We start from the raw sequence: 13,095 nt of genomic DNA, 5'->3' as shown, positions 1-13,095 counted from the left end.
ATTCTTGAAGGAGTGGATTCCCAATAATTTTTATTTTTTTAAATTTTGTTAAGGCTCAGAATGTATCTTTTTTTCTTTGGTAAAGACTCAGAATGTATCTTTAATCTCATAGTAAATTAAAAAAAAAAAAGTCACATAACCATTTTTTATTGAGATATTTGATCATCTACTTGATTCACTGTAAGCGGAAATCAAAGCCTTTCCTTTTAGTGTTCCTGGGTCAAACATGTCAATATTCTGCTTCTGCCGTCTCTAGTAGCATGTGTTATTTTCTCATTCCTATTTAGGGTTTGGCTTCTTCTTCTTCTTCCTTTTTTTTTTTTTTTTGTGGGGTGTTGGGGGTGGGGTGTTTAGTGTTATTTAGGAAAGTAGGATGCAGTTTTCAAATTGCTTTGTCTCACTACCCAAAACGTACACTAAGTCAACAAGAGAATCCTAATCTAATTTTACTTGTGAACTTGCCTTGGCAACTTTCTCCACCAGATAACATCTTCCCACCGTCACTATACAATACTCCTCAAGTAAAAACTCAACCCGTCAAGCTTATTGTCCATTAGAAGAAAGAACATACCTTTACCAGCTACATTTTAGGGGCAATAGTGTACATTGGGCCAATATCGTGAACCATGTTGAAAACTCATGTGATGTGACTGCTGATTATAACTTAACTAATTCGTATGTATATGGCGGCGTGCATACTTAAAATCATGAAGAATGATCAAAAGGAGAGCCAGAAGTCATGTACCACTTAAGCAGACTTGATTTGCATGATGCTTACCCACCACTATCTGAATAAATGGTCTCATGCCATTGGGGAATAATAATTGGAGGAATTGCTTCAAGCATATGTTATTACTTCGTCTAATACTACCCAGTGAAATTTGATTCTCCATTCAGTTGTACTCAATAGACATATCATATATCAAAGCACATAAATATAACATAGATCCCAAACACACCCACATAAATACATGTGTGTGTATAAGATGTCTTAAGTTGCCTTTCCTAGATGAAGGCTTTTCCGCATTTGGTTTGAAGTAATATTAACGAAATAGGAGTGTTGGATGTTGTCTTTGTCTCCAGAGCGGCAAGACACTTTTCGCAAGAACGTGAGAGGAAGACTCCAAATCTTAAGTATAAAGTATGGTTATTGGCAGGATGCGAAATCATCCCCGGCTAGATAAAACCTGTGAGTGTTATTTAGGAAAGTAGGATGCAGTTTTCAAATTATTTTGTCTCACTACTCAAAACGGACACTAAGTCAACAAGAGAATCCTAATCTAATTTGACTTGTGAACTTGCCTTGGCAACTTTCTCCACCAGATAACATCTTCCCACCGTCACTATACAATACTCCTCAAGGAAAAACTCAACCCATTAAGCTTATTGTCCATTAGAAGAAAGAGCTTACCTTTACCAGCTACATGTTAGGTGTAATAGTGTACAATAGGCCAATGTCGTGAACTGTGTTGAAAGCCCATGTGATGTGACTGTTGATTATAACTTAACTAATTCGTATATATATGGCGGCGTCCATACTTAAAATCATGAAGAATGATTGAAAGGAGAACCATAAGTCATGTACCACTTCAGCGAACCCGATGTGCATTATGCTTACCCACTACTATCCGAATAAATGGTTGTCATGCCATAGGGGGAAAATAATTGGAGGAATTGCTTCAAGCATAAGTTATTGCTTCGTTCATTACTACCCAATGAAATTTGATTTTCCGTTCAGCTGTACTCAATATAATATTAGATATCAAAGCACGTAAATATAATATAGATCCAAACACACCCATATATATATATATATATATATATATATTGTGTGTGAGAGAGAGATGTTTTAGTTGCCTTTCCTAGATGATGGCTTTTCCGCATTTGGTTTGAAGTAATATAAAAGAAATAGGCAAGACACTTTTGGCAAGAACGTGAGAGGAAGACTCCAAATCTTAAGTATAAAGTATGGTTATATTGGCAGGATGCAAAATCATCCCCGGCTAGATAAAACCTGCGAGTATGATTTTACAATTAATTTTTGCCCTATCTCATCAGATGAACCTTGTTGTTATCAAATGGCATAATAAGTTTCTGCCTCGTTTTTTTAGTAGAGGGTGGTCCATTGGTTCTTTATTTGTCTCTACTATTTATCTCATACAAAATATTAGTCATTGATGCACTCACTTTGTGCCATCATTAGGCCTTTCGTGTCATCTTACTTTGTCTTTTGAAATAAAAAAATCAGAACACCTCATAAGACTCCATTAATCACATATTGAGAATTGTTTTCAAGTGAAGACTGTTTTCGACTTTCTTTTTTCTTTTTTACCTACCAAACCACAAAACCAAAAGGAAAAAGTTATTTTCAAGATTAATTCATTCGAACAAAAACCTAGGCTACTTTGGGTATGTTTGGTAATGTTTCTATTCCAAAAAAGTGATTCTGATTAAAATTAATTTTTTTTATTATGTTCCCTAAATGAGTTTCGGAGAATCAAAATGCGTTTGACAACTGCAGAAACTTTCTGTTCCCAAAATCGAAACACGTTCGGTAACTATGCAAAATTTCTGTTTTGGAAATAATTTCTCTTCTCCATTTGTCATTTAAATCAAATAATTATATAATCACATTTGATGACTTTCCTTATACCCCACAATTGTGATTTTCTTGCACCATAACATCTTTTTGGCCAAAATAGGGATGCTTCATATTTGTTTCTTGGAAGGATAATACGCTAAAATTGTTGTTTTCCCATGCTTCTCTTGAGGTTATGCATATGCCAATGATGAAAGAGGTGACTCTGATTATCGTTTATTATTCAGAATGAATAAAATCCATTCATGCCACATATATGACTCAGTTTTATCCTTGGATATCATACGGATGGTCGCCGATGCAGCATGATACTTTGACAATAAATCAAGCAAGACTTAGGAAAAATCGAAAGGCAAAATCACGAAAAATAAGATTGGCCAATTGAATGGACCCATTTCTTACTTTTTGAGATTTTTTTGGACTTTTCGGGATTTTTTGGAAGAATTTGCCCATGAGGGGAAAGTGGTCATTTGGGAGAAATCGAAAGAAAAAATTATCAAAAATAGGATTGGCCAGTTGATAAAACTCATCTCCTAATTTTTTAGAATTTTTTGGAATTTTTTATTTTTTCTAATTTTTTGAGGTTTTTTTTTTATTTATGAATTTTTCATTTTTTGAATCATTTTTTGATTTTTTTTATTTTTTTATTAATTTTGGAATTTTTTATGAAAAAAATATTATCATGATAGAGTCAGGTTGACCTGGTCCACACCTGGTGGGTGCTAGACAAAAGTGAAAGAAGACTATCGTTGCCTTTTTTATTCTCAAAAGTGTTCTTTTTTTTTTTAGAATCAACTTTTTTTGTTTCTTATTTTTGGTCCAAAAGTGTTCCTGGAAGCAGAATCAAAATCAAAATCAAAATCATTTGCGTAACCAAACATGTTTATGATTCTTTTTGTTTTGGAGAACGAAAACGAGAAGAACAGAAATGTTACCAAACAGGCCCTTTGGTTACAAATGTGCTTCTTAACTTTAAACAATACAACAACAAATATTCTCATATTTTATTCCCGTTAAAAACTTTTTATGCTCGAGAACTACATGTTTTTAAGTAATAAAAAATCAGAAAATTATATATGATGGTCTGTTTTCATTATTTAAAAAACGGAAATTGAAACCGTTATCAAGAACTAAATGGGTCTCTATATGGTTCAATCACAAACTTATTCGATATTTATTATTACACATCAAGAAATGGTAAGATTCATGGTAGATTTCGTTTGCCTATTTTACCTCGGTTGAGTTCTTTTTAGTTTAAATATAGAACATTGGAATGAGCTATCTTATGGAATGATGAAAGCACTTAATCAAAGAAGGCATATACTTTGCCTAGTTCTGGATGTGAATAATATTGTCTTTAACTTGTGCAAACAGATAAGAATCTAGCACTGGCATAGTTTCCAATTAAAGCTTTCATTTAAAGACAGCTGACGAGGTTGAGGTCTTAAAAACTCTTATGTATTGGGATACTCTGTTGAAGGTTAGAAAAAACTCAGTTTATAAATGTTTTACTTCAGATGCTTCAACCAGGATAAATCCACCTAGGCATATCGTTCATTTGCAATAAGAGTCAAATGTTGGAAGTTTTGAGAAACTTTGAAGCGTTCCGGTTCTTCCTTTTCCTTCCAAAACCTCACTCGTATAATATGCAACTGTTTAACATATATGAAAAAGGACGAGTCTAATGTTTGGTACCCAAAAAAAAAAGGGATGATTTTTTTTGTACCGAATTGCTGAAAGAATTGGCAAGTACAAAAAAAAAATCGTGGATAAAAGAAAATTATTGGCAACCTGAGTTAAGTTGGTAACTCCTTTTGACAAAATTTATTAAGCCGCTCTAACTTAGGTTGCTAATTTATTATGAGAGTTAGTACATTTGAAGCACTAGTAAGTTTGGCAAATTATCAAAAACTTGGTTATTCGATAATTTTTTTTATAAGTTAGCAACAGCGAACAAGTTTCCTAGAGAAAATCACAAATCATTTTTTATTGTACCAACAACTATTTGACGCTTGTCAATACTAATTAAAATTTACCGGCACAAAAAAAGTTTTCATATTTTAGGATTCGTTTGTTTCTAGGAAAATGACTGATCTGGAAAATATTTTTCTTAAAAATTATTTTGTTAGTGAAAAAGGACTTTACCATTGGCAATAATTTATGTCTAAACATTTTCGTGAATGATAATAATATTTTTTGTTTATTCTTTTTTTTTTAAGCAATACAAGCAATCATTTTCAGGATAATGTTACCCATATAGTTCATTTTTAATGAAATAAATGGAGCCTTAATATGCATTGGAAAAAGTAGGCAACGGCTCTTGTAAAATCCGCTGACTCTATCATGCAAAATGGATTTCCTGAACCTTCGACTTGACAAAGTGAAACCCGTTGAAGTAAAAGGTTGGGTAGGGTATGGTCAATGATAGGATGATCTAATGGGCATGTCTACCCGCCGGATCACGTGATACCTACTAGTACATTGAACCTAATTAATTCAATAAGACCCGAACTTCATCAAGGATTGGGCATAACATTGCGGGTAGAATATAACCATGCTGTCATTCTTCAACAAATTTTTTTTCAACTAATGATTTACTTGATCTGTGTAGGTCAATCCTTCAAATTTCGCAGTTTGGGTCCACACCGAGGCATTGTAATCACTCCTTTTATCCCACTGAACTTTCGTTTCACTCGAGAAGCAAAAAGTGCAGAGGAAATTAAATTCAGCACCTGCATATCTTTCCGCTACATCGAAGAATCAAATTGATGAAACCAGTCAAGTTCTGGCAGACACTTTTGACAGTTCCGTACAATATTGTAGAGCATCAAGAGCACAAAACTGGTATATACAACTCCCCGGTCAGCTTGTGCTCCTGATGCTGTTGGGATTATTGTATATCGTGTTCACACACAGGACTCCATTTTAATATTTCGTTAGCCGATTGGTGTTCACACTTGGGGGATTCGCTTGATTCATGTGGCTTCTGCATTGCGGATGAACCCTAACCCTAGCTTTGCAAGAAAATCATCATTTCATCAAGGTGAACATGTTGTGCATACAAACCGTTGGATGATTTTCAATTTCACGAATGCCACTTCATCCTTTTGAACTCTCGGATGTGTTAATAGCATCAAAAGACATGTGAAAATATTTATAGCTGCATGTTTTTTCGATTCCTTAAATAACTCGAACGAAAGTTATTATGTAGACACCAAAGTGGACATCTCTTTTTAAAATGAAGTGACTCTCGTCGAGTTTTAGGCTATTGGAACTTTTGCGAAGTATTTCTTATCCATATTTACCTAAATAATGCAAAGTAATCTCATACTTCTTGAATCATGGATTAAATAATATTTCTTCCATTAGAGATAATCACTCGCTAGAAAATGTTTTAGAAAAAAAAAATAGCTAACCAAATCTTTAATAAGTGAAAGTCGAAAGAACTTAAACTGATTTGGATCTTCCTTGCAGCCATACTTCAGCTTTAAAGAAATCTACTCTAAATTTGATGTTAGATCATCATGAAAAGCATAAAACAATTGAGGCATCCAAATTAACGAGAGGTTATAAAAATGCGCGAACATCTTCAATTCTTGATTCAATAAGTACACTTATACTTCAAAGTCATTCAGTGCATCTATAATCAGGACGCATGAGCCTTTCCTTTTGGGGCTGCTGGTTCAAGCATAGAAACACTTTGCTTCTGGGGTTCTGCTTCTTTTTGGGATGTTCTAGGAAATTAGGTTGGAGTTTCCAATTATTTGTCTTGCTGCCCAAAACGGACACTAATAAGATTCCGTTTGTATTGCGGAAAATGAATAACTTGTAAGATATTTTTCAAAAAATGATCTTTTATATCATTTGGAATTGGATGACGATCACTTTTTGGAAAATATTTTCCAAATCAATCATTTTCCGTGAAACAAACGAAGCCTAAAATCAACAAAAGAGTCATAATATAGTTCTTACCTCTGAACTTGCCTTCGCCTCTTCTCCAACTAGACGACTTTTTTTGCCACACCTTCACTATACAAACACTCATGGAAATGCTCAATCCCTCTATCTTGTTTCTCTACAAGAACAAAGAAACTACTTTCACAAGCTATACATTAGGTGTCATCGCAATTATTGTGTCAATGACGTGAACTGTGTCGGGATGTGATAGCCGACTGTAGCTTTGACGTACCCCTTTTTATATAGTATGGTCGATATTTAGAATCACGAAACCTTATTGCAAGGAGAATCGGTAAGCGCACGCCGCTTCAACGGTCATGATGCGTGTGACACTTACCCACCACCTGCCAAGTCGAAGGTCGCCACGCATGCATTGGGCAAAAATATTGAGGGGGAAAAGATAAATAGATATTGGAGGAATTGCTTTGCACCTGTATTGTTAATTCGTCAGATGCCGCCAAGTTAAATTCAATTCTCCCTTCCTCAGTAATGGACCTATATATTGGTTGTCCAAGCATAACTGTTATGTAGATGTTGTGATCTGCCTTTCCTAGATACAGGCTTTTCCACGTTTGGTTTGAAGTAGTTTAAACGAAGGAGGAAAGCTGGGTGCTACCTTAGTCTCCTGAGGGGCGAGACACTTTTGGCAAGAACGTGAGAGTAAGATTCCAACGGGTGGTCATTAGCAGCAACTAGATAAAGCCTGCGACTATTACTTTGCGGTTGATTTCTGCTCTATCTTCTCATATGGGCCTTGTTGTTATTAGATGGTATGATGAGTTTGTGACCTTTTTTTCACTCGAGCGTGCTCCATTCATTCCTTACTTGTCTACTGATATCTCGTTCATAACGTTAGTCATTAACGCGCTCACTCTGTGCCATCATTAGCGCTTTTGTTGTCAAATTTGCACTTTTTTTCACCTACCAAATGTGCTTCTTAACGTAATATGAATATTGCGAACCATCAACCTTGCGAAACGAGACTCGTCGAAGTAAAATGTTAGGCACGAGGAGTAAAGGTGATATGAATTGATCTGATGGATTTATCTACTCGTCGTACCACGTGATACCCACTAGCACATCACTGAACGCGAGAGATCAGTAAGACCAGAATTTCACCGAGATCATGGCATAAAGAAACAATGCTGTCAATTCATCAGCAAATTTCTTGATCAATGCAGATCAATTCCCAACTTTTTTTTTTCATCTTTTGGGTCTATACCCTTGTATTGTACTCACTGCTTTTCATCTCACAGAACTTTCGATTCACTCGAGAAGGGAAAAAAGAAGGTGCCCAGGAAATTATATTCTGCAGTCAGTAACCTGCTTACGGTTCTGCTACCGAAGGATTAGTTCATGAAACCAAACTGTACAAACATATTCAAGTCAAATTCGAGCAAACACCTTTTGAGTCGGGAACACAAAATTGGTATAAACAATTCCCCGGTCAGCTTGTGCTCGTGATACTGTCCGGAATACAATATGCCGTGTTCACACCAAGGATTCGATTTTAATATCTCATGGCTGATTCGTGTTCACACTTGGGAATTTTGAGAACGAACCCTAGCTTTGTAAGAAAATCTCCAGATTTTTTACTGGGAGACAATTCTGGGATTACCTATGCTGCCACTAAGTTAATATTGAGATGATATGTTGGCAAGAAAGCACGTCATCTTAGATATAATTGAATGTCTCACTTTTTTCTGGGCTTGTGGATGAATTCATCATCGCGTAGCGTGGCTGCAGGCAAGGCTAGTCATGGGCCGTGAAGCCCTCGCCAGCCACAGTAGCAGTAGGAAGGAGAAGGAAAAAAAGTGAAAGAAATTTTTTTTAAAAAAATTATTAAAAATCGTCGACGTTAGCATCAACAATGTCACGTCAGCGTCGACAGTTTCTTATCCCAGTTGCCTCAATATGCCCTGCCACTTCGCCTAAATCCAATGTCTGTCTCTGTCATAGAGAGCGGGTGGGATCACACTCTGCAAAACAGAAACCCGGTGATTACAGTAAACTAATCTCTGAGATAATAGAGCGACATCTTAAGCTCATTGTACATGCATCTAGATTAGATCATTAGACGAAACTCTTTGCACCAAGCTTTGCATCAAGACGTATGTGATAGTTAATCAACATATTGGATTAGATACACTTTACACCAGTTTGTCAGGATGAGTAAGTTTAGTGTCGAAAAGTTCCTCAGGAGCTTCTACAAGCAGCGCGCAAGTTCAACGCAGTGAATTATCGACAATGTTTCGACCTAAAAAAAGAAAAAACTATCGACAATGAGGTCTAGAATGTGTTCAATACTTCCTCGACATGCATGTATTGAGCCAGTTTATTCCTTAACGCAGTCCCAACATGTCGAAAGACATGATGTGCAAATGGTCATTACAACTAGACTTTGGTTTGAGCTGCATGTGTGAAGTTATACAATGTACGGTTATACTCATCATGCCTTGGCTCCATTGCAATCTGTGCTGCTTCATTTACTTCAGAGCGTGAATGACTTGCATGTGAATAATGGCGCAAGCGTAAGTCGCATCTATCAGCAGCAGTGAATGGAACTTCCCTACTTGTAACTTCTCTGGAATCACTTGCATTCGATGCCTACGATGCGAATCATAAACTGATATTATTGTCTTTTGTTGGAGACATAAACAGGATGTTAGGGAAGAGTTACTAAACAACAGAAGAGAGAGTACCTTTTCATTGAGATCTCCTATTTCTTCACTCAAAACCTGACACTGTGGTGAGGCAGAATTGAGAAATTAATGTTAGGGCAGAGTTACAACATAAGAAAAGAAAGTTTATTACATATGGTAAGAGCAGTGTATAACACAAAGTTCAAACTAAAACATTAGCATCATAAATCAACGACATCCGACTAACAAAATTACAAGCTTTTAACAGATTAGGCAAAATGACATAAATGGTCCCTAAACTTTGACCAAATATGCAATGTAGTCCCTAAACTTTTAATTTGTCTAATATGGTCCATGAACTTTAACCCAATGTATCTTTCCTCGCAACCATATATTGTATCTAGATGGAGTGCAACCAGAGACGGTTCCAAAACAAGCCAACTGACATCCATTTTATTTTGGCCAAGGTGTGTAAAAATATAAGAGGTAGAGCTTCACTTTACCAAAAAATTCGACCTTCCTAGACAAATGTAGTTTTAGTTATTATGTGGAGACTTCCTACCTCCACTTTTTTGAATTATTAGCTCTATTTGTAATACTTGGGGGATGCTCCTAAGCTGCTATACTTTATCTGCTCTATAATATTTATATCTTCATAAAAAAATTAAAAAAAAACTTCAACCCAATGTGCAATGTAGCCACTGAACTTTTAATTTGACCAATATAGTATCTGAACTTTTAGAATATGTTCAATTTAGTCCCTGAATTTGAATTAATGGAAGGACTACATTTAACATATTCATATAGTTTAACGACTAATTTGAACTTGTTCCAAAAGTTCAGGGACCATATTGATCAAATTAATAGTTTAGAGACCACATTGTACATTGGGTTAAAGTTCAATGACCATATTGGTTAAATTAAAAGTTCATATACCATTTGTGTCATTATCCCCTAACAGATTATGAACAAACAATGCTGAGAAACTGTACTTTGGCATTGAACGAGGCCTAATTCAATATAATTTCTTACCTAAGAATTAAAGAAAGACCATATTCATGTTAATTCCTAAATAAGAAACTCTACGTGAACGAGCTAGTCAATTCAGAAAATAAAAATACATGGACAGTAGAATGTGAAATTTTTTGCAACGGGTGAAGAAGCGGAATGAATATTTGATCTAACGTGGAAGAAGAAGAATTTAGAAATTTTTGGTGCATGAAGAATTAAAAAGACCTGGCACGTAGAAGGAACAATTCAAGTCGGTGAGGAAAACAATACGAGATTAACGACTAACGGTATGTATCCCCATCCGAAATAGATGTACTTCTTGGACATTAATTAGGAATAAGTAGTGCGCGAACGAATGTTTCTTTCATGCAAAAATCGAATGTATGATCATGTAATGAACTCGCTAGCTTATGATGAAATTTCAACGTATGTATACATACCTTCCTTGTTCGGACAGCCTTCAAGCTCATTGCCAATTGCTTCTCCAGATTCTGCAAGTTTCCGATGCTTAAGGTGGAAAGTTCTTCGCCCATCAGATGCCTGCACATTTACGTAACAAGGATATATCGTGGTGGCTACATATTTCCCAAGTCCGGTAGATTTGACTAAACAGTATATATCCCCATCCAAAACGGCGGTTTACTTAGATGTGTTGCTGCTAAATAACTTATCACTTCTCTGGTTAAGTATTACTTGTGTGGTGTTAAAATGTTGAGAAGGTTCACAAACTATCAGACCTAGTTTCAAACGAAACCTAGTGCATTTCATCTAATGAAGATTGAGTCCTTGGTTGAAATTTGGAATCACCTGCGGTAATCCTGCATGTCGAGTAGTTGCTGCTTTAAATCTGCGACTTCCCTTTGCCGAAGCTAGCATAATGAACAGAAACTGTTAAGCTAAGCCTCCATATTGAAGCATCAAATCGAGCAATCATCCTTCTTAAAAAAGATATGGGTAACTATACGTTTACAACATATGTGGTACAAATGATTCTGGGAAGCATTCGTTCATTGAGTTTTATAACCGGTTCGATCTGCTTCCTCGCAACACACGCTTTTCATGTGCAAGGAAGAGAGCATGAGTACCCTTCTCATAGCTGGATCACACAGAATTCGCAGGTTTACCCAAATAAGTTTTCAAAGGGAACCTTAAGAGAACAAGGACGAACCATGGATCTGGAAAACAAACAAGGAATGTAGGCAAGATACACATAATTACCCGGAGTTCTTCGACGGGATTTTTCTCTCCATGATGATCTTGTTTGGATTTAGCGTAACGGTCGACTGTGGACCTCATGCTGATTCGGTCGGATTCAATTTGAAAAGACACGTTTTAGCAGATATGAAATGATTTGCAACCCTTACAGCAGAATAGGGCTACACAGATAATCGAAGAACTGCTAAAAGAAATGACGTTGTGCAAATTAGAGAGAGAGAGAGAGAGAGAGAGAGAGAGACCTAGAGCTGGCGAATTCGTGGAGCTTGCCGGTGCAAGAGAAGACGATGACGCCGACCTCGGCGTCGCACAGAATAGAGAGCTCCTTGGCCTTCTTGAGCAGCCCATTTCTTCGCTTTGAGAAGGTCACTTGCCTGCTCGCGGAGCTGTCTATCTTTTGGATCACAATCTTTCCTCTCCCCATATATCAACGCAATAGCACACCAGAGCGAGCTTAGCAGTCAGCAGATACACAGATCTACTCCAATACTTCTCAGATGATCTCAGGCAAATCACCTCGGACGAATGGAATGAAATCACCTGCAGCTTGCTGATGAGCAGCCAAGAGAGCAAGGCAACAAAGGGCTGAACTTTTAATGCTTTTGACCTGATGAACTAATCGACCATCATAGATCAGAGAGAAAGAAAACTCAGATTCCAGACGAGAAGAAAAGCCCTCTCTTGTACATCTTTTTGTTTCATGTATCCTTTGAAAATGGTGTACATATGACTTGGTACAACCTCGTAAGAAGGAAACCTTATATTATAAGAGTAGCCAGTCGCAATTGTTTTGGACTTATTATGATCATCGCGGTGTCTCGTTATCATTGCTTCACAAATAAAATTTAATTGAATCGTGGGAAAAGCCAATTACAAAATTTAATAAAAGATATCATGGCATGAAAAAGACTTGGTAGGTATAAATCACGACATGTTACAATTATAAAGCCCATCTCTAGCATTAATTACTATCGATATATTTTCACAAACAGGAGACTAAATTTAAATATCGAGTTACATATAAATCTAGAGAATGCGTCCAACCATTACAAAGATCATTGCACCCTTTCCATGAAAAGATTGATTCCCTGGAGCCCTTGTTTGGCTTCATAAGAATTGGAGGAGTACACACTACAGCTATGTTAAACAAACACAAATGCAGAGGCACGAAAGCAAAGTTTAGTTACACGACACTGTACAACCTCTAGTAATCATTCAAGGAGGTCAATACGATTGCTACAATTTTCGATCATCGTAAAGTATTTCGTTAATTAATCGATAAAAACAGCGCATCGATAATGGAATCTCATTGCGCTACCGTACCAACGTGAATGCGAGTTCTTTAATGTGGAGATTAACCCCGTGTCCTTTTATTCATTCATTTCATTTATCGGTCCATTATTTTGCACGTGTTTAATTAGTCTCAATGGGGGAGTTAGCCGACTTAGTTTTTGTGGGACTTAAGTTAATTGTCGCGCATATCAAGAAGGCCACATCGAATCGATGATTCAAATTGGGCCATTATATAATGATCCGGCCCAGAGTACATAGGCCCATTAACGCGCCATGCTAAACTAACCCCTTTGAAATCTATAAATCTGATTGGTGGTCGCACCAAGTTGACGTGGTCCCTGGGGCAGGCAATCGTAGCCGTCCTAGAAAAATCTGATT

At 36.5% G+C, this 13,095-nt stretch overlaps 1 protein-coding gene across 1 annotated transcript; it reads right to left on the bottom strand.

Annotated features, from left to right (window-relative positions):
• Positions 1-8,950: 8,950 nt before the first annotated feature.
• LOC115747293 (MADS-box transcription factor 23-like) lies at positions 8,951-11,848 on the bottom strand. The gene is made up of 6 exons (XM_030683394.2): positions 11,667-11,848; positions 11,428-11,506; positions 11,017-11,078; positions 10,650-10,749; positions 9,259-9,300; positions 8,951-9,163 (listed from the first exon to the last, which is right to left on the bottom strand). Exons 1-6 carry the CDS (start codon positions 11,846-11,848, stop codon positions 8,951-8,953), a joined length of 678 nt encoding a protein of 225 aa, XP_030539254.2.
• Between the last annotated feature and the right edge of the window lie 1,247 nt (positions 11,849-13,095).

Source organism: Rhodamnia argentea, chromosome 11 (assembly GCF_020921035.1).
Source record: "Rhodamnia argentea isolate NSW1041297 chromosome 11, ASM2092103v1, whole genome shotgun sequence".
Taxonomy (NCBI): domain Eukaryota; kingdom Viridiplantae; phylum Streptophyta; class Magnoliopsida; order Myrtales; family Myrtaceae; genus Rhodamnia; species Rhodamnia argentea.
This window is presented reverse-complemented; position numbering and strand designations above follow the sequence as displayed.

Bases quoted from the DNA above. Each gene is read 5' to 3' on its own strand.
- LOC115747293 (XM_030683394.2), bottom strand. From the start codon at position 11,848: ATGGGGAGAGGAAAGATTGTGATCCAAAAGATAGACAGCTCCGCGAGC. The intron at 10,750-11,016 runs GTGATTCCAAAT...GTAAATGTGCAG, and splicing joins GACATGCAGGATTACCGCAG to GCATCTGATGGGCGAAGAAC. The intron at 9,164-9,258 runs GTACTCTCTCTT...TTCGCATCGTAG, and splicing joins TAGGAGATCTCAATGAAAAG to GCATCGAATGCAAGTGATTC.